Here is a 27,524-nt window from a genome sequence, read left to right on the forward strand (position 1 = left end):
AACTGACATGATCAGCACAATATCTGGATGAAAGACACATGTAAGAACTAGGTATAAACAGGGCTAGTGATGAGTATATTTGGGGGATCTCGTCCTTTGAAAAAGGAGTGGCAGACTTGGCAGATTCGTCATTGACATCTTTAAGCAGCAAGTTGCCTAGTTATTAAAGGTTAAATAAAAAAATATAGAAAGTTGCCCCGCTGTGTGGGATGATGTCATACTGATGAGTACGCTGTAATCAATGGAGCAGTCTAGCCAGTAAGGGACACAACATTCATATTGTACACCCTCACCTTGAAAGAGTGAAACTCTTTCTAATAACTCTCCCATCAAATCTTTTTTGATCAAAACCACTTAATAACCTTTATTGTCCGAGGCGCCACTTCCACATTGTATACCCTCACCTTGAAATATTGAAACTCAAAACAGCGTAGCCTTCTATCATCAGAGGCGCTAGGCCTGTAATAGAAGATTTAAATGATATTTACAGTGTTTTTCTCACATCTTGTTTACTCCCCTGCTCCTGAAATGTCCACAATTTGTTCAGGTGGAGATCAAGTGAAATGAAATATTTTTTTTAAAATGGTGTCCTGGCTTGATAATTTGATGTATTGTAAGAATTATTTCACAACTATAGAACGTTTTAATTGACCTCCTAGACCTAGACTATGCATTGACCTTGACGTTGTTTAGTGTTTCGTGGTCATTTAACGCTCTTCTAATCATATCTGGAACACAGTGTAGCTACTATTATAACTTAGAATTATATATCATAGACCTAGGGTTGCAAAATTCTGGTAACTTTCCCAAAAATCTCAGGTTTTATAGAAACTCTGGTTGGAGTATTCCGGATTTTCTGGTATACAGTCCACATACGTCGACTAATAGTTATACAAATGCAATGCGGCCCACTCTAATTGAAGTTGATAAAGCCAGGTGTTACATCCATGTTCCAATTGTCTCAAGGCTTAAAAATCCTTCTTTAACCTGTCTCCTCCCCTTCATCTACACTGACTGAATTGGATTTAACAAGTTACATCAATAAGGGATCATAGCTTTCACCTGGTCAGTCTATGTCATTGAAAGAGCAGGTGCTCCTAATGTTTTGGACAATCAGTGTACACACCAATGTATGACAAATCCCTCAGGACTGCCATGAAGATAATTTGTGCTTTCCAATTACCAATTGACCTTTATAATTAAATGAACGACTGCAATGAAGTGAAATGAATCAAATGGAAAAATACATCATTTAAGGAGAAATTAAAATCAATAGACACAAATCATACTTGAGTATTAATAGATGTTGTTGGTAGCAATGTAATTTCAGACCAGGATAGCTGAACCTATTGTATGGGTTGTGATATACTGCTCTGAACAGGTTGCAAATGGCTTTTACGCTAAATCAAGTATTGTTCCCCTACTAAATACCACTATACAAGTTTAAGTTACTGTATTGTGGCAGGTAAATGCTTTTTAAAGGTTGCTAAATGAACCACATGTCCTCTTTGTGCTCCTCGCAGACGGCATGTCACTTTAATTGGTCACAGACTGCACCAAAGTACATTAAAGGATAAATTGATAACCCAATTTTTCACAGCTCATCTGCCATACCAGCCTGCCAGCTATCTGTAGAGGCTTCGGCAGCATGTGTGTAATGAAAGTGCCTCTGTGAACGGGTTAAGGGAAGCGGCTCATCCTAGCTAAGGCTCTGTCTAAATGATGACACGGTCGCTCAATCTGCCCTCAGTCTGTCTTGTAGATGTCATGCACCTGGAAAATGTGATTTCACTAGCAGGATGACTTTCCCCATCTGGTACACTGCCTAGGTTTATATTCCATCTTGATCTATAAATAATTCACAAAAGGCAGTGTTCGATCTGTTTTTTTCTCCCAGATGGATGTTCCTCTTTGTGAACCTGGGATTTATCCATTTGAATGTTTTCTATTACTTCCTAATGAGTTTAGAGAACAGAGAGATACAGTGAGATTAAAGTGCTTCTTGTGTTGCTCTGAATCCACGATGTGGCAGAGGTTGAAAAGCCATAACACATACATTTTCTCAACAACAGGTTATTGTCAATAATATCAAAGGCTGCACTGAAATCAAACAGTACAGCTCCCTAAATCTTCTTATAAATTTCTTTCAAGCAATCATCGGTCATTTATGTCATTGACGAACATAAGCATGCTGAAAGTCTGTTAATTTATTTACAGAGAAATAGCATTGCATTTGTTCAACAACAAAAAAATCCAACAGTTTGCTAAGAGCTGGCAGCTAGCTGATAGGTCTGCTCTTAGAACCAGTAAAGGCCTCTTCTTGGGTAGCGGAATGACTTTGGCTTCTCTCCAGCCCTGAGGACAAAGACTTTCCTCTAGGCTCAGATTAAAGATAATTATGACAGATAGGAGTGGCTATAATGTCAGCTACCATCCACAGTAGCTTTCCATCTAAGTTGTCAATGCCAGGAGGTTCGTCATTATTGATCGATAAATACGTTTTCTACCTCTCCCAAACTAACTTTACATAATTCTAACTTGCAATGCTTTTCGGCAGTATTAGTAAAAATGTGATCAATACATGTGCAAGATCTTGTTCCTGTAATGTTTGTAAACACCCTGCTAGGTTGATTATTAACCTGAACCAGATTACAGGCACTTGATTACAGGCAGGTTGATGAAAACCAGTCAATATTCAGGTCCCCAAAATAGTAGAACTCTGGGTTTACATCACTTACACTATTAAGCATTTCACACATATTATTTAGATACTGACTGTTATCACTTGGTGCCTAAAGCAACACCCCAAAAGAAAAGGCTTTAGATGTGCCAGGTGAACCTGTAACCACAACACTTCAATAACACTTTACATAAGATTTTCTCTAAGCATTAGGGATATGGCTCTGAATATATACAGCAACACCTCCCCCATACAGATTCCCGTTTATTCTACAGATTTTATAACCTTGTATTGCTACTGCTGTATCATCAAATGAAAGAAATTGCTAATATATGAATGTTATCTGATGTTAGAAATAAGATTCATGAAATCAATCATTTGCTAAGGCTAAATATATTAATATGGGCTATTTTCAGGCCTTTTCTGGGTAGCTTATCAGAGATAGACATATGGAAAAGGGCGAACAAAGCAAAAAAATATATATACATTCAGCAGTCCATAATCAGTTAGTGTGTGTGTGTGTGTGTGTGCGCACGCTGCGGGGTTGAACCAACGAACCCATAGGCTTGGCTCTCATCCCTTCCAGGCTTTTGAGAGGGAGGGTGGAAAATGAGAGGATGTAAGCAATGTCCCAACTCGTTCACCCAATATGGATGAAAATACCTTCACATTAAAGCTGACAGTCTACACTTTAACCTCATAGTCATTGTATCTTTTCAAATCCAAAGTGCTGGAGTACAGAGCCAAAACAACCAAAAATGTGTCATGGTCCCAATACTTTTGGAGCTCACTGTATCTAAAGAAATATATGAAAGTAAATATCTGAGCCAGCACAATACGGTTCAGATGTGGTTTGAACACATTATTACACTACTATATTACTACTCTACCGTAACATATCTACAATACAAAATCAATAATACAGCAAAATAACCATTTTTTTGTGTGTAGATTGCAGGTGTTAGCATGTGTTTGCAAAGCTGTGTGTGTGTGCATGTCTCTTCACAGTCTGTTCCATAACATGTAGTTTTATCTTTTTTTAAATTCGATTTTACTGCTTGACTGAGTTACTTGATGTGGAATAGAGCTCCATCTAGTCATCATTTAGAAATGTATCTTGTCCCACCCTTTAAAGAACTCATAAGTATTTGGACAAATTCACTTAGTGTATTAAAGAAGTCAAAAGTTTAGTCCCACATTCCTTGCACACACTGACTACAGGCTTGTGACTATACAAATGAGTTGGTAGGGTCACACAAGCTTGATTTTGTTTTATTTATTTTTATTTCACCTTTATTTAACCAGGTAGGCTACTTATTTCCCTCATTAAAATGCAAATCAATTTATAACATTTTTGACATGCGTTTTTCTGGATATTTTTATTGTTATTCTGTCTCTCACTGTTCAAATAAACCTACCATTAAAATTATAGACTGATCCTTTCTTTGTCAGTGGACAAACGTACAAAATCAGCAGGGGATCAAATACTTATTTCCCCCACTGTAGGTCTGTAGCAGTTTGGGTCTAGAGTATCACCCCCTTTGAAGAGGGGGATGACCGTGGCAGCTTTCCAATCTTTGGGAATCACAGACGATATGAAAGAGAGATTGAACAGGCTAGTAATAGGGGTTGCAACAATTTCGGCAGATCATTTTAGAAAGTGAGGGTCCAGATTGTCTAGCCCGGCTGATTTGTAGGGGTCCAGATTTTGCAGCTCTTTCAGAACATCAGCTATCTGGATTTGGGTGAAGGAGAAATGGTGGGGGCTTTGGCGGGTTGCTGTGGAGGGTGCCGGGCAGTTGACCGGGGTAGGGGTAGCCAGGTGGAAAGCATGGCCAGCCGTAGAGAAATGCTTATTGAAATTCTCAATTATAGTGGATTTATCGGTGGTAACAGTGTTTCCTAGCCTCAGAGCAGTGGGCAGCTGGGAGGAGGTGCTCTTATTCTCCATGGACTTTACAGTGTCCCAGAACTTTTTTGAGTTAGAACTACAGGATGCAAATTTCTGTTTGAAAAAGCTAGCCTTAGCTTTCCTAACTGCCTGTGTATATTGGTTCCTAACTTCCCTGAAAAGTTGCATATCACGGGGGCTATTCGATGCTAATGCAGAATGCCACAGGATGTTTTTGTGCTGGTCAAGGGCAGACAGGTCTGGAGTGAACCAAGGACTATATCTATTCCTAGTTCTGCATTTTTTGAATGGGGCATGCTTATTTAAGATGGTGAGGAAGGCACTTTTAAAGAATAGCCAGGCATCATCTACTGATGGGATGAGGTCAATATCATTCCAGGATACCCCGGCCAGGTCGATTAGAAAGGCCTGCTCGCAGAAGTGTTTTAGGGAGCGTTTGACAGTGATGAGGGGTGGTCGTTTGGTCGCAGACCCATTACGGATGCAGGCAATGAGGCAGTGATCACTGAGATCTTGATTGAAAACAGCAGAGGTAGTCATTGATGTCGTCATTGTGTATAAGGAATATGGGACCAAATACAAAAAATGTGTCCAAATACTTCAACTGGAGGGGACAACTAGAGGGGACAACTAGATACATAAAGTACTTTCATTTCTACATCCTGTACTGACATCCTGTACTGTCACCTCATATGAAACATAAATCTCAAATCTAAAATACTGGATTATAGAGCCACATTTTGAATATTAGCATCACTGTCCAAATACATGTGGGGGTGATGTATTCGCATTCCATTACTTGATACAGTACATTCAGAAAGTATTCAGACCCATTGACTTTTTCCACATTTGGTTACATTACAGCCTTATTCTAAAATGTATTAAATTGTTTTTTCCCCCTCATTAATCTACACACAATAACCCATAATTACAAAGCAAAAACTGTTTAACATAAATGTTCAGATCCTTTGCTCAGTACTTTGTTGAAGCACCTTTGGCCGTGATTAGAGCCTTGAGTTTTCTTGGGTAAATGCTACAAGCTTGGCACACCTGTATTTGGGGAGTTTCTCCCATTCCTTTCTGCAGATCCTCTCAAGCTCTGTCAGGTTGGAGGGGAGCATAGCTGCACAGCTATTTTCAGGTCTCTCCAGAGATGTTTGATCAGGTTCAAGTCCAGGCTCTGGCTGGGCCACTCAAGCACATTCAGAGACTTGTCCCGAAGCCACTCCTGCGTTGTCTTGGCTGTGTGCTTAGGGTTGTTGTCCTGTTGGAAGGTGTCTGAGGTCCTGAGCAGGTTTTAATCAAGGATCTCTCTGTACTTTGCTCAATCCTGACTAGTCTTCCAGTCCCTGCTGCTGAAAAACATCCCCACAGCATGATGCTGGCAGGTTTCCTCCAGACATGATGCTTGGCATTGGCTTTGGGACAAGTCAATTGTAAATAAGAATGTGTTCTTATCTGACTTGCCTAGTTAAATAAAGGTTTAATAAAAAATATATATAAAAAGGCGCCAACAGCCCAAGTGCTGAAAAAAAGGTGTTTGCGAGGAATGTCCAGAATATTTGTGTCTCATTCGTTAAACCGGTGAAGACAGTTGTGACTGGATTGATGATGGATCTAATATCCCTAGCAAATTGATGTTGATCATCTGTGGTAGTCTGCTTGATTTACAGCAGGGTGTCTTTAGATTTAACAGAGAAAGCATCAAGGTAATGAGTTCATGTCTTCATATGTTTTGGGTAGAGCCACACCTGTTTTGCATGTTGTTTTGGCATTAATGTGTAACATATCAGTTTGCAAACAATGTAAAAAAACAACAGAGTTAATAAAGCCGCATACAAACATGGTTTCTTTTTTGCTTTCTTGAGTAAGGCAGCTCCAAAATGCAGGCGTTTCAGCCTAGCTCAGTGCTTTCTGTGGTGGTGGAGCGGCCGGTGGAATATACGGAGTGTAGGGGTTGGTAATGTTCTCTAGTTGCGCCGTGATTGGCTCAGTGTTCTGTCACTCATGGGGAGACTACGTCACTGCAAAATCTACAGGTAGAGTTTGAAAATTCAATCCCCTTGGGTGCTGCCATAGAGTTAGTACATTACAAGTGCCCATCCAAGAAGGCTCAAGGTCATTGTCCACAGATAAAATGACGTCAAATCACGTTATATCTACCATAGCTTTGATTGGACTGATCATGTCAACATCATACTTTCAAAATCTTAGCTAGCAATCTAGGCAAGCAGTCATCATGAATCACATCGACAATCTACTGGCAAATCCTTTTCAATCATATGAAGAGAAATTATAGATAAAAAGTATCAGTGGTCAGCCATTGGACATAAACTTTACACAATTTGGAAATCGCAAATTCAACAATGAGTGGTTTGGAAGAAATCAGTGGCTAACTGCAAGCATTGCAAAGCAAATCACTAGCCTGCTATTCAGTGGAGTGGGTGTGTGGTCTAAGTCTGGGTTTAACCTGTTAGGGACAGACGTTCCGCTACCAATATCCAATGGTATAGCGTGGCGCGAATTACAAATACCTCAAAAATTCTAAAACTTCAATTTCTCAAACATATGACTATTTTACACCATTTTAAAGACAAGACTCTCCTTTATCTAACCACATTGTCCGATTTCAAAAAGGCTTTACAACGAAAGCAAAACATTAGATTATGTCAGGAGAGTACCCAGCCAGAAATAATCACACACCCATTTTTCAAGCTAGCATATATGTCACAAAAACCAAAACCACAGCTAAATGCAGCACTAACCTTTGATGATCTTCATCAGATGACACTCCTAGGACATTATGTTATACAATACATGCATGTTTTGTTCAATCAAGTTCATATTTCTATCAAAAACCAGCTTTTTACATTAGTATGTTTTGTTCAGAACTAGCATACCCACCGAAAACTACCGGTGAATTTACTAAATTACTCATGATAAACGTTCACAAAAAACATAAAATGATTTTAAGAATTATAGATACAGAACTCCTTTATGCAATCGCGGTGTCCGATTTTAAAATAGCTTTTCGGTGAAAGCACATTTTGCAATATTCTGAGTAGATAGCCCGGCCATCACGGCTGGCTATTTTGACACCCACCAAGTTTGTCACTCACCAAACTCAGATTTACTATAAGAAGAATTGGATTACCTTTGCTGTTCTTCGTCAGAATGCACTCCCAGGACTTCTACTTCAACACCCAATGTTGTTTTGGTTCCAAATAATCCATAGTTATATCCAAATAGCTCAGTTTTGTTAGTGCGTTCAAATCACTATCCGAAGGGTGACGCGCCGGCGTGTTTCGTGACAAAAAAAAATGCTAAATATTCCATTACCGTACTTCGAAGCAGGTCAAACGCTGTTTAAAACCAATTTTTATGCAATTTTTCTCGGAAAATAGCGATAATATTCCAACCGGGAGACGTTGTATCCGTTCAAACACTGAAATAAGAAAATGGAGTCTTCACATGCACGCGCGCACCAGTGTCATTGTTCTCAGAAGTACCACTCTCCAAAACCCCTACTGTTTTTCGCCCAGAGACTGCAGAGTTATCATTCCACGTTCTGGCGCCTTCTGAGAGCCTATGGGAGCCTTAGAAAATGTCACGTTACAGCAGAGATCCTGTATTTTCGATAAAGAGGCTACAGAAGGCCAAGAAATGGTCAGACAGGGCACTTCCCATATAGAATCTTCTCAGGTTTTGGCCTGCCATTTGAGTTGTTGTACTCACAGACACCATTCAAACAGTTTTAGAAACTTTAGGGTGTTTTCTATCCAAATCTACTAATAATATGCACATTCTAGTTTCTGGGCAGGAGTAATAACCAGATTAAATCGGGTATGTTTTTTATCCAGTCGTGAAAATACTGCCCCCTATCCCTAACAGATTTTAAGGGTCTCTTATCTATGATTAAAAGGATAAACATTCAACACCATGGGCAATAGCCATGCTGTCAATCAAGCATATCTTCTGCCGCCCTCAAAACAACTGGAAACTCAGAACTGGGAAATCGCAGACTTCAGTGAGTTCAAGACAACTGGGAACTCTAGGGGGGAAAAACGAGCTCCGACTGGGAAAATATGTTTTGAACGGTCATCCAACTCGGAATTCCAAGTCGAGAACTCCAACCTCAAGATTACTGACGTTATGATCAAACTTGTTTTTTTGCCCTTGTTCCCAGTTGTCTTGAATGCACCATAAATCCAGAGAATACCAGACTTTGATGACAAAATGTGCCCACAAGGAGGACTGCCACGCCACCTTCCTGTTCAAGTGAGCACAGCACAACAAAGTGAGTCCAAAAATGTACTGTATATTGCTGTATACATGACGTAATATGCCAGGGAGGTATGTATACTGTAGCTAAGAAAGTAATACTAAGTTTATGTAGTGTAGTAAGCTGTTAGTAGCCCATGTGCCTCACCCTAATCATTTGGTCCCTTTCCCCCTCATAATTTAGCCTACGGTTCTGACTTGGTTTACAGGAAAAAAACTGTAAGAACGGCCCATGTTCTGAATTCTGTCGCTGTACATTTCAAAAGTGCTGAACAAATAGTTATATTGACTACGTCCGTCCTAGATCGCTCATTAATGTCTTAATCGAAATTACAGACTGCCTCATCCGCTCGTCATCCACTTATGCCATAGTTTGTACATCTCAATTGTCAGTAGAAACCACATTTGTTTAAGCAAGTCAGCCATGTTTTTTTAAAAGGCAGTAAATGTAGCTGAATTAACTGTCTCACTGCCAGACAAGGCTCTGCTGATAGCCAGGTGTAGCAGTGGTAAGGATTTACTCCATTGTGCTGGAAAGAAATCTTTGCTGTTGGGACAGCTTTATGTAGGCCCTAACAGTTTGTGGGCACCGTTTGTCACCATTATAATGCAATTCATGTATTGTTTAGTGATGTGGCTTTGGTGGCATGCATTCAAAAAATGTGGGGGAGTTTGCCTCACCAAGATTTACATGGTAAAATCACCACTGTTCTGGATATAATGACAAATGACATAGCCTAGTGGGCTTCTTCATAATATGATCTGGTAATGAAACATGACAAATACATTTCGGTTTCCATGTTACACATCAAAGGGGTTTGTAGTAGCCAAATTTAATTTGAAGTTGAGAAATTCAAGTACTGGAATAGGCCTACCTTGAAATTCAGACATTTCCTCAATTTGGTGCTTGAAAACGTCCTTGTAATTATTCTAGCCAATGTCTAAGTTCTCCTGCACCCTTATAATTATCAGTAATTTCATTTTTGATCTGTTTTTGTGAGAGGTGGCCACTCGCTTGTTTCCCACCGCTTCAATTGACTGGTGTTGTTGCGCTAATCTGTTGTGGTCAAACCACGTGCGGTTATTACGCTGAACGACAGTCAGGTCAGACCCCGGTGAGGACGACGAGCACACACAGGAGCTTCACTTACATGGTTTCTGACAGTTCTGAAAGTTTGTATAGTCCTATGTTGTTGTAAGTGGAGTTACAGGCCAATATGCATTTTCCTTTAAGTACACATGTGGAACTGCATAAAAATCTATTTGATTTTTGTTTAAAAACATATCACATCCACAATGTCACACATTGGCCCCAATATTTATAGGAAGACCCATACAGTATGTATATACCTTAGAGACATAGGTACTGCAGGTAACAATGACTTTCAATACAGGACTAAGATTGAATCGTGCTACACCGGCTCCGACGCTTGCAAACTAGTACGGCTACAAAGGGAAGCACAGCCGCGAGCTTCCCAGTGACACGAGCTAAATAAATTCTATGCATGCTTCGAGGCAAGCAACACTGAAGCATGCGTAAGAGCATCAGCTGTTCCGGACGACTGTGTGATCACGTTCTCCGTAGCAGATGTCAGTAAGACCTTTAAACAGGTCAACATTCACAAGGCTACAGGACCAAACGGATTACCAGGATGTGTACTCCGAGCATGTGCTGACCAACTGGCAAGGGTCTTTACTGACATTTTCAACCTGTCCCTGATTGAGTCTGTAATACCAACATGTTTCAAGCAGACCATCATAGTCCCTGTGCCCAAGAACACTAAGGTAACCTGCCTGAATGACTACCGACCCGTAGAACTCACATCTGTAGCCATGAAGTGCTTTGAAAGGCTGGTCATGGCTCACATCAACACCATTATCCCAGAATCCCTAGACCCACTCCAATTTAAATACCGCCCCAAAAGATCCACAGATGATGCAATCTCTGTTGCACTCCACACTGCCCTTTCCCACCTGGACAAAAGGAACACCTATGTGAAAATGCTATTAATTGACTACAGCTCAGCGTTCAACACCATAATGCCCTCAAAGCTCATCACTAAGCTAAGGACCCTGCGACTAAACAACTCCTTCTGCAACTGGATCCTGGACTTCCTGGTGGTAAGGGTAGGTAACAACATCTGATCTTCAACACAGGGGCCCCTCAGGGGTGCATGCTCAGTCCGCTCCTGTAATCCATGTTCACTCATGACTGCATGGCCTGGCACGACTCCATCATTAAGTTTGCCTACCAGAACAGTGGTAGGCATGATCACCGACAACAAAGAGACAGCCTATAGGGGAGGTCGTCAAAGACCTGGCCGTGTGGTGCCAGGTTAACAACCTCTCCCTCAACATGATCAAGACAGAGATGATGATTGTGGACAACAAGAAAAGGAAGACTGAGCACGCCCCTATTCTCATCGATGGGGCTGTAGTGGAGCAGGTTGAGAGCTGCAAGTTCCTTGGTGTCCACATCACCAAACTTTCATGGTCCAAACACACCAAGACAGTTATGAAGAGGGCACGACAAAGCCTATTCCCTCTCAGGAGACTGAAAAGATTTGGCATGGGTCCTCAGATCCTCAAAAAGTTCCTCAGCTGCACCATCGAGAGCATCCTGACTGGTTGCATCACTGTATAACAACTGCTCGGCCTCCGACCGCAAGGCACTACAGAGGGTAGTACGTACGGCCCAGTACATCACTGGGGCCAAGCTTCCTGCCATTCAGTATTTTTTTACTTCTTAAAACTGCATTGTTGCTTAAGGGCTTGTAAGTAAGAATTTTACTAAGGTCTACACCTGTTGTATTCGGCGCATGTGACAAATACAATTTGATTTGATTTATTGAAGAATAGTTTATAGTGATATCGCATGATCTTGCTCCCACTATTTACTTTGCTTTATTGCGTACATCTTTCCAAGCTTGGGAAAATCGAAAAACATTAACAATTATAAAATCTGGCATCTGGGCATGGGAGCCCAGTGGGAGAGAAAATTCTGCAGCCTCCCAATGTCCTCAGCCCTGACACAGCAGAAATAGCATCGCCACATCCATGATTCAAACTGTGGGGACAGCCGGTGAGGACTTACCCCGGCTTGGTGATGTTCCTGCCAATTGACACACACACACACACACACACACACACACACACACACACACACACACACACACACACACACACACACACACACACACACACACACACACACACACACACACACACACACACACACACACACACACACACACACACTTACTTCACAGGAGACTTCCCCAGCAGTGTGGGCACAATGACGTAATCTCTCGCTCGCTCTCTATTCAACGTTGAATCATCATGCCCTCTCTTCCGCTCATATAATGAAATGTTTTTCTACTTCTGTCATAGGCACAAGTAGTCAAAGTAATGGTTCTGTATGGGCGTTTGAATGATAAGGCTTATTGTGTGTGGGTGGACAACATAATGGGCTGCATCTTTTCAATCAGAACCAAGGCCAACATAATCATTACAGGGCCAGTTCAATGGACAATAGATGAAACGGAATACCCAAGAATAAACAGGGTGAATTTTCTACATTGTGACCACGGCCTACATAGGAGACAATTTGTCTTAGTTTCTCTATGTAGGCCTATACAATACTGAAGTCAAACCACTGGCATCTTGTGTGTAACTAGGACTATATAAATCTGGGCCATGTACCTCCCTCAAACTGGGACCACAGTAAACAGGGAGTATTTTTTAAATAATGTATACATGTTTTGTTTTTGCTCAATGGAAGGGAACACAACCACAACTCAAAGCAATGAAGCATTATTTTAAAAAGAATATCAAAAGCTGGCTGATGGCTCATGGCAGCTCAGTAGCAAGTCTGACTTTCGTAGGACCACTTTTGTCTGTAATTATCTAATTATTCAACCACGCACTTTAAGACACCCGCCTTAATCTTGCCAAAAGGAACATAATGGTAGTAAGTCATTGACTTTGTCTTATGCTTGACAGCATTTTTTTATGCATGTCCTGTCTGTATATGTACTTTTTCAAATTGCAAATAAACTCAAATAATCCCAAACTCCTCATGCCAGGCAAGATAAATAATGCGCACCTCAAGTATTGACATATTCCACCCATGTCTGCACTCATCACTATCCAGTTCTGGGAATTAATTTAATCAAAACCATTAAGAGTAAATGTTTAGTTAACTGTTGAAGTGATTGACAACAAGCTCTTATAGGGGTGCAACAATATACAGAACATTTTACAATTATCATTCTCAATGCTCACTGGCATTTGTAACGACAAGATGGAGGTCAGGCAAGTGGACAATTTTTTTAAGACAAATAACACCTGACCACAACCACTTCATTTCAATGTTTATTTCCAATGCAAATTATTAAGGCAAATATCAAAATGGGTGGGGGGGGAAAAGGAAAACTGATTCATTGTCTGTCAACATTGCTTCCATTTCATGCATCTCAAACATGACTTCTTATCAACATGATGGATAGCCAAACAGTAAAAACCACATTTTCTACATCCTGCCAGTTGAACTCCTTAGCCTAAGCATCGTCAGGTTTGTCCGAAGGTGGGCCACAGGGCTGCAGCATCTTCTCCATGAGATTGAAGCGCACGCGGGCTTTGCTCTCGTTCTCAGCAACAGAGAAGTAATTCAGCAGGTCAAAGTGACCCATATATGAACAGTACGAGTCCCGATGTTGGTTCACCAACCATTCCCACTTGCTGGTGTCCGCATGGCCTGTTCCAATGTATTTAGATTGAAGATGCTCCAACTGGCTGTGAATGTTGTAGCGGTCTGTCATCTTCAGGCAAAAGTCTACACAAGAAAGGAAAATAATTTCAGTGCATGTAGCTATTAGTTGGCCAATGTTACCTGGCAATTGCTGGTGTCCTGACCTTTTAGCAATAGCTTCCTGATTAGGTTGGGAAATATTCGTAACGTGCATTGTATAGCCAGAATGTTGAATAAACTGTCATTTGAACATGCTCTGCCGGTTGTCCACCTGGCATTATGTCGTTGGAAATGTAACACAAAATATCCACAGGAAAGTATTAATAAACTTTTACTGCCATTGTGATTTATATCACCTGACATGCGAAGAAAAAAACATGTAAACCCCTGCATGAACTCTACTAGTACGCATACATTACATGCATGGGGGGGTGTAACGGATGTCACGCTGCTTGCTTAGAGTACCGCTTCCTCCTGAGTTGGCTCACATCAAGCTCGGACCCAGGACCTCTGCCTTGATAGCACACGTGACCACCCTCCGGAAGCTTCTTACCAGTCCCGCACCCGAAAAGCTAGCGATTCCGCAGCGCAAGTGGATACACTTCAAGCTGTGCTAAAATAAACTGACTATTCTGGTCTAGTGATCGATTACAACCGAGCTCGCTGCCCAGACGTACATAATTAGAAAGAGGAGATTCTCGAGATTAAAATGACGTCTGATTTGAAAACAATCCAAATATACACATTGAGAGATATTTAGGAAACAATAGGAAACAATGGGACGCCCTCGAGAGTTCATTGAGTCATTTTGTTGTTTACATTTTAACTATAAACAACAATAGCGAATCAGGCATTGGGACGTAGAACACTAAACTGCGAATAGAACGCTCGGAAGGCGAGTTGGTGCTCAATGTAACTAATAGGAGTTGGCAGGTTGAAATGCCCTAAAATAAGGCCTGCTTTTCCGTGATTACTTCAAAACGACGGTAAGCAGCTGGAAAATATGGTTATTGCATCCGCCGCTCCACGGCGGATGCAATAATATCGTTATCAGAAAAAAAGCGTTAAAAATGTAATATGTCCAGCCTAGTAACATACCCCTAGAAATCCTGGTTGCTAACTAGCTGCTAGTAGTGCTAGCAAGCTAGGCCTAGAACCGATAGGATCACATTGCCACATGATTTCACGTTGTGCCGTTTAAACACGGGTGACTTTTTATCACAACGATTAGTGAGTAACAAGTAGTTAACACTAACAAAATTGAAAGTATTAGTTGAAATTAAACTGAGGCCTATTGTTTAAGCTCCAGCGAGTGAAGCTAATGTTAGCTAGCATTATTCCAAGTTAGCAAGCGTTTTCGAAAATAACAATCTCTTTAGCTTATGTATTCAGTTTGATTATAATCTGCAATAACGTTTCTTACACAAAATCAAGACCTTTGTTCAAATGTGTACGACGATGTTGATTATTTCAGGTCAGCGTCATTCGCAGAGGAAACGGAAAGGTATCAGAACGTCCGGTATGGGTAACATAGAATAATGTCTGGTGAGAAACAAAGCCAGCCCCATAGAGATCCTATATTCGTATGTAATTCATTACCACCATTTATTTGTACTAACGTGATCATTATTGATTTGATGCACGCATTAATTTGTTCAATTGAACATTGATTGAAATCAATCCAATTGAGTGTATTGCATAACAATCATACATATTGTAATGGTGTAATAATTATACAGTTGTAATATAGAATCCAATATAATATCTAATCACATACAATTCTAGATATAACAAAAACGATTTTTAAAACGTCCTTGTGAATGTGAACCAGGATCTTATTTCATTGAACAGGGAGTATCCATAAGTAGTTATTGATTTGTGCTGGTCCGTATTTAATCCTAATTCATATTTCATCAAGTGCAAAGTTCTCCCTTTTCTGGTCCATCTAATTGTCCACTGTCCGTAAAGTCTCTGAGTCCTAACTGTTACAAGCCAAGAGAGGAAGGTCAATTGGGCGCTAATCTACTGTAAACTGTGTGAAGCTAATGCGAAAATGGTTTGCCGCCATAGCCACCTATATGTAATGAATATTGATGCAAAACTGTGTGAAGCTAATGCGAAAATGGTTTGCCGCCATAGCCACCTATATGTAATGAATATTGATGCAAAAAGCTCCAACATTGACATTTATGAGGATAACTCATCTGACAGAGGGAACTGTTTCTTCAATAGTTATCACAGTAACATAAGGTTTACCTTTCAGAAGGCTGGTGTGATTAAATCATATACATTTTTTATGGGGGTGGGGGGTAGATCAGCTTTAATATTGCAGATAGATTGCGGCTTCCATCAATGTAATTGTCGGCATAATTTCCAATCATCCATATATATTTTAAAATATATATTTTCCTTTATTATTTTCCCCTAACCCTACCATCCCTCCCCCAATTGCAGTAAACTAATGGACAACAACACTTATGCTTCTACTTCCAGTTTATACATACTATATACATTTTACGGACACAGTATATTTTACAATATTTATATTTTGTTTGTTTTTAGTCCCATCCTTCAGCTCCACTCAACCCCTCCCATCTATCTCTGAAGACCTTCCAGTTTTGATTTATATTTCCCATATATTTTTCAACTGTGCTGTGCTGGTTCACAAAAGTTCTGAACCTTTCTATTCTCATAGATTCTACATATTGTAAATAAAAAATAAACATGTCTGCTAAGAGTAATATTATATTATTGATTGATTGACTATGACGGTTTAAATCACCCAGCAGTGCTATTTGCAGAGTGGGACATAACTGGGCAGGGGGTCATCACATTTTTGTGGGCATCTAAAGCAGATTTCCTGCATTTCTACACAATCTAATATGACCAATGGCCCTTCTAGCCGTCTCTATTTAGAACAACAAAAGTAAGCAAAAATGCCCACAGTCATTAAGCTAGGTAAGAGATTATCAAATATGTTTAAGTGATTGATAAGACTGAACTAGATCCATGATAATTCAACAATCAATATTGTGTTGCACCTTTAACCAATAGCCTAACAAATGAACAACTCTTACAAATAAAATACAAAGACAACTTTTGATTGTCTCTGAGACATTCTCTATATCAAATTTCAGCCAGACCGCCCAGCCAACCAGAGCCGCCTACACGTCTGACCCCCACCAGTCTAGTCAATAACTCAACTCTCTCCCCAAAACAACGTCCTTTTTTGTTGTTGTTATGTCTCAAGGGAAAGGTTTGGAAAACAAAAGTTGAATGAAAACACACATAGACCTACACATTAACACACAGAAACAGTACACCCTCCAAATAATTCATATCATAGGCATAATAGTACTGTAGAGCTTTTTTTACTTGCACACAAAATAGCTGGGTCACCCTGTCCTGCCCCTAGGTCCACGGCCCTGTAGCAACCCAACCCAACACACCCCACTCAGCTTTAGGATCTTAGTGAAACATTCATTATTGCTTTTAGGTGTGTTAGGCCAAGGCCAGAGTGATAACAGTACAGCAGACCCCCAGGGCCAGGGCTGAGCAGCCCAGCAGCTAGGGATTGCCTAAATCTCCCCTGACGTGGGCATGTTTTCAATACAGACTCCTTTTGTCGTTCAGTATTCCATATAAGGCATCCAAACCTTATGAAAGTTACACAGTATACCCTTAATCTTAAAACAAATCTAGTGATACTGTACATAACTTGACATTTCTTCCATACATTGTGGGAGGATAACCAACCTTCCAATTAATGGCAATGCATTTATTAGCCACTAGAAATGCTAGGTTACACAGTTTCTTCTGATAACAGTCTCCAGTATCAACATTTCCAAGGAAACAAAAACAGGGAGAAGGAAGAATCTGTAGATATTCTGAGATAAAAGAACATACTCTGCCAAAATTCAGCCAACCTTCAACCTTCACAAGATATATGCAAATATGTCCCTTTTTGTGCTTTAAACATCCAGCAGAATAATAACATTTAATAACACATCATCAATAGCATCTCCCAGGTCTTCCTCATGTTTTTGTTTTACAATTTTTCATTGGGAAAAGCCTCTATCAACCCTTGATAACGTTTAGAAATCAACTTTGGAGGTTTGCCTTAAAATAGTATTGTCCAGTGTTTGCTGGATAGAGAGAAAAAGTGTTGTCTCGGCAAAAAATGCACCTCACGTCTGTCACGGACTGGTCTTCCCTGGCTGCCTGACTCTGCTGAGACCCCTGTCACCCCTCTCACCTAAAATGAGGCATGACAAAGAATTACCTTGGTGTACATTTATACATTATTTTATCCAAGAATATAATCAATGGTTCAATAATTGAAATGACCATTACTCCCAGATCCCAGACTGTAGCTTTAAGCTACTGTCCTGTAGCTACTCTAGGTCTACCCATCAATTCAAGATGGAACTTTGTATCATTCACTGAATACACTGCAAAATTCACTCTGTAGACTGGTCTTCCCTGGCTGTCTGACCCTACTGGGACACCTGTCATCATCTGATCCTGCTAAGAAACGGTGAGCATAGTGTTGGGTACTGACTGCACTAGAAGGCTGCATTCCTGCAGGATGCCTGCGGGACCGGCGGGTCCGACAGAGATCATTGCGGCGCGGTCTGCATTTTTCATGCTGCAGGTGGGAGTGGGCGGTCAGAGAGACGACTTTGGGATGAAAATATATTTGTTGTCCCACACGTTATTTTGAAAGGGTCCTCTTTCTGCGTTAGCCTACCTATTGTATTAAAAACACATATTTTTCTGCATTATTCACACACTCAGAATTCTCTACTTCAACTTCAGTAGCCTACCTCTCCTAGTTGGGCGTGAAAGTTCAAGGGGTGACTGAGTAATGTAAGGGCAATGTGAGAATCTCTGGTAATTTAACCTATTTCTTAAGTTATTTTTGCACATTTGATATTGCCTATATGGCACAAAATTGCTAGGACCATGGCTGGCAAGTAAGCTGTGTCACATATGCTTAAAATAACATTGCGGGACTGTGGTTGGGTTTGGCACCAGTTCTTGCGGTGGCAGGTGGGAATGAAGAAATCGGTCCCACAGACCTCTACTGTGCACCATGACAGGGAAGCTGTTTATTATTGTGTAAGTGGGGCGGCAGGTAGTCTAGTGGTTAGGGTGTTGGGCCAGTAACCAAAAGGTTGGTGGTTCAAATCCTCAAGCTGACAAGGTAAAAATTTGTCGTTCTGCCCCTGAACAAGGCAGTTAACCCACTGTTCCTAGGCTGTCATTGTAAATAAGAATTTGTTCTTAACTGACTTGCCTAGGTAAATAAAGTCAAATGTAGAGAATTAGCTAGGTAAGCTGACAGATAAATAATGCCACGTTGACTAAACAACTCACATTGCACTGATAAAATGTCAAAGTATAAATCTTGAATTGTTTGATTGAGGCAAAAATAATAGCTAATGAAAGCCAACTTTTGGCCAGCTCTCTCTCCAACGGTACATCAACTGGTGAAAGCTTGCCAAGTTCATTTACTTCTGAAACGTGACAGAACAAAGGTTACAAAACATCTCCATACAAACAACTACTGTTGGATAGTAATATTAGCCACCTCATATTGCCATCTGACAGATAACTAGAGGCTAGCGCTAACCTGACTGTGGTAGCTACTCACTAGCATAGCTTATTCACCTCAGTCGATAGGGGATGAAACATTAGCTAACGTTACATGTCAGTTACAATACTAGCTCAGCACTGCGAATAAACATTAGGGTTTTTTTTCTTTCTATTAAGTTAAACAGAAGTTACCTTGCCAGCTACATCAGTCAACTAAAGAGTAGACAGTTTTTGTTCTGCTTCCTTTTACAACTCGGTGAAAGAGTGCAACACAAACACACTGAACTATGCTCAACTCTCCCATGCTGGTTTAGCCAGCCTTCCAGAAGCTTTGACTTCACACAGCCTGTGAGCCCGCTCTGTGGTGTCTGTGTGGTCCTAAATAAATAAACACTCCAAACAGCCTACCCGACTGCTCGGAGGTGACCGCATGGTCCTAAAGCACCCCATTGCCTCGTTTTGTATCACATTCCAATGATAAAACTGGGGGCGACGAAATGTCCCCCCAGTTAAAGTTGCGCCCCTGGTTTAGAGCACAGTTTACATGATCAATTACTGTAGTCACACAATTCATACAACCTTAGCACAGTTACATAAACATCACATAAATGTATTGAATGCCATGAAAGTCCATCATTTTCACTTTACTTATCTGAAAATAGACTATCCAATTAAAATGAGAGCGAGGGGCCTGTGTTGCTCATTCAATGTGTTTTTTTCTAAGTGCTTATGTTTTCTGCAGTGTCACAGCGTGCCGTTTTGAGATGGACTGTGTTGCCATAGTAATGAAATATAGGAGGCTTAGAGCAAGACAATGCTAGGTTGAAAACAACAAGGTTATTTTCAACCTCGAAATAATTACAGAACTGTTACCTACATTTTCTCAGATTGGTTGAGCGATGTTCCTCAAACAAGGTGCTTTCTTCAGCTGTAAAACTTTGTAACTATCAAATTAACGTAATGGACTGTCAGTCAATGCACCCATAGGATCCATAGGCTCCATCGAATTTGGAACTGGTTACATTTCTCCATCTCCATCCCTCAGCATTATAACAAGCCAGGTGGCTATACTTATTGGCTTGAGGTTTACCATGAATGAAATCCAACAAAGAACAGAATAGGTTGATGCAAGCCAATTCCTGGATGGTTACTTCCAGCCTCCAGACATCAATGGACAGACAAACAAACTGAAGCCTGTCATCTGACACATTCTTTGAGGAACCAAAAGGGATTATTACCCTTTTCACAGATCTTCAGAATAAACACTTAATTCATAAAGACTGAGAAAATCGTATTTCAACCACATGCTACCATTTTTATTTTCTTCTCTTTTTCTTCTCTTTCTCTTTTTGAGCCACTACAACAGCTTGATAGTCAACTGAATTGATCACTCATATCACCTACCACACAGCTCCCAACTCCACAGAGTCTCTCCTCTCCCCGTCACACAGGCATTGGCACCCTAATGAAATAGGAGGTTATCAATAGAACCCACCTCTTTGATTCTGTTTAAATCTGACAGAGTTGGTATTCTGGGATAAGGTCTGAAGCAGACCGTGTCATATTAATGGAAGAGCAAGTGTAACAACCTTCATTATCATTCAACTCAACGAAGCTAATCACACTGACAAGTGACAATCAATCCAATCCAAAATTTCCAACCTTTGAAAAATCTATTTAGGCCTAATTCATCCTCTTCCTCTTGTCTGAGTTACGCTCTGTGTGTGAATGTATTCTTCATGTAAACTGTCATCATGGTGTAAATTGTGAATAAATATACCTCTTATAAATAGTCATAAACAGAGCCATACATAGCCCTGGTCATAACCATGTATTGATTTCCCTAACGATGGATCTGAATATTTTCTTAATCCAAACACAAACGCTGACTCCTATTTAATTTCCCTTAGGTATACACTGCAGAACAGCATGTCAGAAACAAGAGAGGGACTAAAAAAAGAGAGAGAGAGGGACTGGTGAACAGTGTACACAGGGCATGAAATATTTGATTTCAAAGTATCAAATTATAGCCCCTCTAAAGCCGGTGGAGGTCCCCTGTCTGGTAATAAAAAACCTGGCAATAACTGAAAACAGCTGCTGCTTTCTGGGCATCATTTTGTTTCCAGGCTAGCTCTTCTGTAAGGGAGGGAAGAGGAGAGACTGACATCAGACACTGTTCTAGGCTATCTAGAACCTAAAAGCTTTCTTTGGCTGTCCCCATAAGAGAACCCTTATTGGTTCCAGGTAGAACCCGTTTGGTTCCAGGTAGAACCCTTTTGTGTTCCATGTAGAACCCATTCCACAGAGGGTTCTACCTGGAACCAAAAAGCGTTCTCCTATGGGGACAGCCGTACTCTTTATTGTTCATTCTTACAAAAAGCTGTCTCAAATTGTGCACTTCACATTTTAGCAGATGCCTTTATCCAGAGCAACTTACAGTAGTGAGTGAATACATTTTCATACTAGTCCTCCATGGCAATCGAACCAACAACCCTGGTATTGCAAGCACCATGCTCTACCACTGAGCCACACAAGACCTTTATACCTAAAGCATGCATGACACATTGGCTTGTCGGCTGTAACACACCTGTTGATACCAAATGTGATACCAAGTCACAATGTCAAATGCTTTGACAGCTTTGACATGATAAGTGGATTGGATGGGGAAAACGTATTGGTCATTCATGTGAGATCTAAAGTGTTTGATGCAGAGCATCTCAACCAAAACCTTTTTTTGCTGCATTATAGTGAGGGAAGGTGTGCAGGCTACGTGTGGATTAAATATTGTGATAAAGGTAAGATTAATAATTATTACAGTGCTTGATAGATAATGGTATATTTGAGTACTTATAAAAAACAATCATGATACAAAGATTCAGAATTTAAGTATATTTTTAAAAAACAACGGTTTGCTGATTAACAAAAATGTCAAATTTAGTATCATGCATATTTTTCATTTTGTAATAAAAATTTGAGTAATTTGATATAATGTATACTTAGATATTTTGAGTGAAATTATCATACTTAGTTTCCAATTTACAATAATCCTTTAAAAAGTACACACCATACAATGTTCACCATGGTAACATTAAAAGCATCCACTGTTTTAAGACAAATCTGGAATTTTGTCAAAACGCTTGTGATTACAAAATTGTTAATACACAAAAATAATGCAACTTTTACAATACAAAGTTACATATTAGACCAGGGATCATCACCTAGATTCATCCATGGGCCGGTTTCTTGTTGAGCGGATGGTCAGGGGGCCGGAACATAATTACAAACAATTTGTAAACTGCAATTTGACCGCAAGAAACCCAAACAGATATCATATTTAACTAAATAAAATCATTTCAAACTTTGCTTACATTTGTGACTCAACACCTGGATTCGGTCTTATGTAACAACATTTGAAATAGTTTTTTTTACATTGGATAAAAGTAGAGACTCGGAGCTACAAAATGGTATATCATACACAGCATTTTTGAGGAACAATGGGAAAGTAATTCTGCTTTGAAAGTTGATACACTTGTAAACTCACTTTTGAGAAAAGGGCCTTGGTACCTACTGGAGAACTCTGCTTTGTCTACACCCATTAAGCGTTGTTCACACCCTCTTAAGCCAGCCTCACCCATCTCTTTAAGGATTCACATGTGAGGTCATGTGCTAAACAGTGAGTAGTGTAGTAAAAATGAATGCTAAAAGTGGTAGCAGCCTACAATAAGGAAAAATTTCAGGTAAACAGAAAGTGTCCAGATAAAAATATTTTATAAACATTAGATAACGCTTACCCAGACACACTTGTCTAAATCGATGGGTCATGTGAAAGAAATGCTATGGCCCTAGCCAAATCCAGTGTAGTAAATTGTCATACTTGAGTAAAGTATGACTAATTTCAAATTCCTTATATTAAACCAGACGGCACAATTTTTTCTCCAATTTTTTTTTATTGACGGATAGCCAGGGGCACACTCCAACACTCAGACATAATTTACAAATGAAGCATTTGTGTTTAGTGAGTCTACCAGATCAGATGCAGTAGGGATATTCTCTTGATAAGTGTGTGAATTGGACAATTTTCCTGTCAAAATGTAACAAGTACTTTTGGGTGTCAGGGAAAATGTATGGCGTAAAAAGTACATTATTTCATTTTGAATGTAGTAAAGTAAAAGTAAAAGTTGGCAAAAATATAAATACTAAAGTAATGTACAGATAGCCCCAAAAAATAGTTAGGTAGTACTTTAAAGTATTTTTACTTAAGTACTTTTGACCACTGACCAAATGTCTTCACACCAGTACATTAGCATACTTTATATACCGTTAAATATGCACTTATCACATAGTATTCCATACATAAGTTAAGGCCATGCAACCTGAGTTGAAACCTGAGTGAGGTGCACATGTACAGTACATAAACAGATGCATGCGCCATATATTTATGTGGATGCGCCATATATTTATGTGGTGGACACTTGATACGGTCACATGATATTGTTGTGGTGTCACAAAATCATGTTACGACCACACATATCAATATTCATTTTATATATCAATATTTTGCTAAGTCTTACTAAGTGGATGGGTCTCTACAAAAGGTGTAAACGGAACAGCCAAATGGTCACCTGCATAGTAGCAATATCAGTAATAGATAGTGTCAAAATAGTATACAGTATGTACAAGAACAATATCAATAACGATATCAGTGATAGACAAGGTAGTTATATGCATACGATCAGGGGTAAAGTGGCTGAGCAGCAGGATAAAAAAAATAATAGTAGCAGCAACGTATGGTGTGTGTGTTATGAGAGAGTCATGTGAATAGAGGCACTGCGGATAGTGCTGATGACTGGTCCGTCCAAACCACGCATGAACAAGGGAATCTATATTCGGAGAGCCTGTTTCTGTCCTGCCCTTGACTTTGGTGCAGGGCATGTGATGTCCATAGCCTCTTCTTCACAAAACTCCCAGATCTTCTCAAAAATATACGTTTGTCTAGCTGTGTCCAGTCCAGGTGGTGCTTGTACTGGCAGACCATCTATGGGAGGAAGGATGTCAGCGTTGCTCAGCAGCTGAAACCTGGTCCCGACAGTCCGACTGCTCCAGGCGACAACAACACCAGGCTCCAGAGCATCGAAGCTGTAAAACAGGGAATAACAACAACAAAAAAATCAGAAGACATTACATCCTTGCACAACATCAATTCACCTCCCAAGTTTAGATAAGAAGAATAACCTCATGCAATACAATGAAAATGATTTTCATCTGAAGTGCTGGTACTGCTTGATCTGTGGCAGCGGCCTGAAGTACAGAGTCAGGTGTTGTTGCCAGCCATAGCTTCCACCATCACCGTACCATCCTCCAGTCCAACCAGCTGTGGGATGTTGACCCCTGTCACAGTGGTGTCCTTCACAACACCAGCAATCCCAGACAAAGTGTTCACTCTGGTCTTTCTAAAGCACTGCTTGATGAGGCCGAAGCACCAGTGGGGGCAAACTTGGTGTGGCCTGTGATCAGGAAGTGCGTCGGATGTGTGAGAAAAACTCAGAGATGTCAGAGCTTGGACTGTCGTTCCTGCGTCTACGCAATTTAAACCCATCTTAAGTCTTAGGATAGTAAATAAAGTATTGTTATTGAACTTCATTCTCATGATAATGCCCAGAAATAAAGATTGGCATTTTCAACCGATTGAAAGGATTGTGTAATTGACTATATAAATATACACTTTATTCTATGAGAACCCCATGCATAAACACGATGAAATGCAGTCCATTACACACTGAAATGTGTTGAATGTTCATTCTATAAGTCATTTGAGCTTGAGAATAGCAAATACGATCCCATTATGATCATCCACATCATTCAGATTGTTTTTCCATGAGAAAATGTTTAATTCATTTCAAGTGCCACATCAGCAGTCTTCACCTGGGATTTGAAATTGTCTCACTTCTTCTCATTTCCAACACTCGTTATTCTCTTCTAATTAGGTTTTCAGAATAGATAAAAGCAAATTATATTTCAGTCAGGGTTCTTTGGAGAAATCAAGCTGATTACACTGTTTAGATTATTACTAAACGGTGGCCCTGATTAGGAAAATGGACTGTGTCATATATTATGGAACACACATTATTCACAAATCCACATCATTATGCATATATATAAATGTATTCATTTCCTTAAATAGAATCGAATATAAAGAGGCGATAAGCAAGTTCATGTGAAATCCTAGGTGGGGGTCCAAAGGATGCAGGGTAAACTAGTTGGCCCTTATATTTGGTGGTTGTTCTGATATTTAATGGGTATGATTTTCAGGATTGTAATTGTTCAGCACTGTCTGGAACGCCAATCACAAGGGTACATGCAAATGCTATTTATATTTACTCTAAAGACACAAAATCAAATATGTGCTCTTTGTACAATGGGACATGTTTGATCCAATAATAAGTGTCAATTTTAACATATCAAGGCAGTGTTTAACAATTGCAACAGGCATTTAGCCAAGACTTGTTCAATGGGAACCACAAAGCCACAAAGTCAATAAAACGAGCCCTCAAATTAAGTTGAATGTAATTTCCATAAAAGCTGTAATTTTTAATTGGTGGAACTGCCACGCCCTTTTGGGATAATACAACAAGAAAGAACGAACACGCTTTTGTCCCTCTGACATCATTGCACGCACGACCGAAAATCATAATATGTACTACAATTATTTTTACCGCCCTGCAGGAGGCTCCTCTTATACGTACATTTCTCCTCCGTTTCAACACATCCCTTCATTTGTCTCATAGTCAGCACAATGTAGACTAAACTCATTCGGGAAATGCATAATACACACCTATTTAACATAAATGAAGAAGCAGTGGAGGAAGTCCTAATATTCGTCCACCTATCGGCAACAAGGTCACAAATTTGTGATGGCGCCGACAGAGATGGTCGCCTCGCTTCAAGTCCTTTTAATGTATTATTTCTTACATTGTTACCCCAGGAAATCTTGAGTCTTATTACATACGGATGGGAAGAACTATTGGATATAAGAGCAACGTCAACTTAACAACATTACGAGCAGGAATACAACTTTCCCGGAGCGGATCCTCTGTTTGGACCACTACCGAGGACAATGGATCTAATCCCAGAAGCCGACCCAAAACAACGGCACCGCAGAAGTGGCAGAAGGAGCGGCCAGTCTCTTGACAACAAGGTAGATGAAATTTGAGCAAGGGTTGCCTTCCAGAGAGACATCAGAGATTGTAACATTCTCTGTTTCACGGAAACATGGCTCTTTCGGCATATGTTGTCGGAATCGGTTCAGCCACCGGGCTTCTCCATGCATCGCGCCAACAGAGATAAACACCTCTCTGGGAAGAGAAAGGGCAGGGGTGTATGCTTCATGATTAACGACTCATGGTGTAATCATAACAACATACAGGAACTCCTTCTGATCTAAAATTCCTTACAATCAAATGCGGCCATATATCCTCGCAAGAGAATTCTCGTCAGTTATCGTCAGAGCTGTGTACATTCCCCCTCGAGCAGACACCAAGACGGCCCTGAAGGAAGTTCACTGGACTCTATGTAAACTGGAACCCATACATCCTGAGGCTACATTTATTGTAGCTGGGGATTTTAACAAAGCAAATTTGAGAACAAGGTTACCTAAATTCTATCAGCATATTGATTGCACTTTGCACGGGGGTAATACACTCGATCCCTGCTACTCTAACTTCCGCGATGCATACAAAGCCCTCCCCCGCCCTCCCTTTGGCAAATCCGACCACGAAGCCATCTTGCTCCTACAGTCTTATAGGCAGAAACTCAAACAGGATGTACCAGTGACTAGAAACATTCAACGCTGGTCTGACCATTCGGAATCCACGCTTCAAGATTGTTTTGTTCCTGTACCCAAGAAGGCAAAGATAACTGAACTAGATGACTACCGCCCCATAGCACTCACTTCTGTCATCATGAAGTGCTTTGAGACTAGTCGAGGATCATATCACCTCCACCTTACCGGCCACCCTAGACCCACTTCAGTTTGCATACCGCCCTTACAGGCAACAGACGATGCAATCGCCATCCCACTGCACACTGCCCTATCCCATCTTGACAAGAGGAATACCTATGTAAGAATGCCGTTCATTGACTACAGCTCAGCATTCAACACCATAGTACAATCCAAGCTCATTATCAAGCTGGAGGCCCTGGGTCTCAATCCCACCCTGAGCAATTGGGTCCTGGACTTTCTGAAGGTCCGCCCCCAGGTGGTGAAGGTAGGAAACAACATCTCCACTTCGCTGACCCTCAACACT

General features: G+C 40.4%; 1 protein-coding gene and 2 long non-coding RNA genes across 4 annotated transcripts; 1 reads left to right on the forward strand and 2 right to left on the reverse strand.

The window, feature by feature from the left end:
• Nucleotides 1-13,234: 13,234 nt before the first annotated feature.
• sf3b5 (splicing factor 3b, subunit 5) lies at nt 13,235-15,124 on the reverse strand. 2 transcript variants are annotated; one of them, XM_082970350.1, is made up of 2 exons: nt 14,043-14,985; nt 13,235-13,707 (listed from the first exon to the last, which is right to left on the reverse strand). In XM_082970350.1, exon 2 carries the CDS (start codon nt 13,691-13,693, stop codon nt 13,433-13,435), a length of 261 nt encoding a protein of 86 aa, XP_082826476.1. In that variant the 5' UTR covers nt 13,694-13,707; nt 14,043-14,985; the 3' UTR covers nt 13,235-13,432.
• Nucleotides 14,527-24,902, forward strand: LOC145865603 (uncharacterized). The gene is made up of 2 exons (XR_014383042.1): nt 14,527-14,609; nt 24,218-24,902. It is a non-coding gene; the product is annotated as an uncharacterized LOC145865603 (long non-coding RNA).
• Nucleotides 17,387-19,735, reverse strand: LOC123731448 (uncharacterized). Its single transcript, XR_006762575.2, has 2 exons — nt 19,414-19,735; nt 17,387-17,878 (listed from the first exon to the last, which is right to left on the reverse strand). It is a non-coding gene; the product is annotated as an uncharacterized LOC123731448 (long non-coding RNA).
• Nucleotides 24,903-27,524: the final 2,622 nt, after the last annotated feature.

Source organism: Salmo salar, chromosome 28 (assembly GCF_965601325.2).
Source record: "Salmo salar chromosome 28, fSalSal1, whole genome shotgun sequence".
Taxonomy (NCBI): domain Eukaryota; kingdom Metazoa; phylum Chordata; class Actinopteri; order Salmoniformes; family Salmonidae; genus Salmo; species Salmo salar.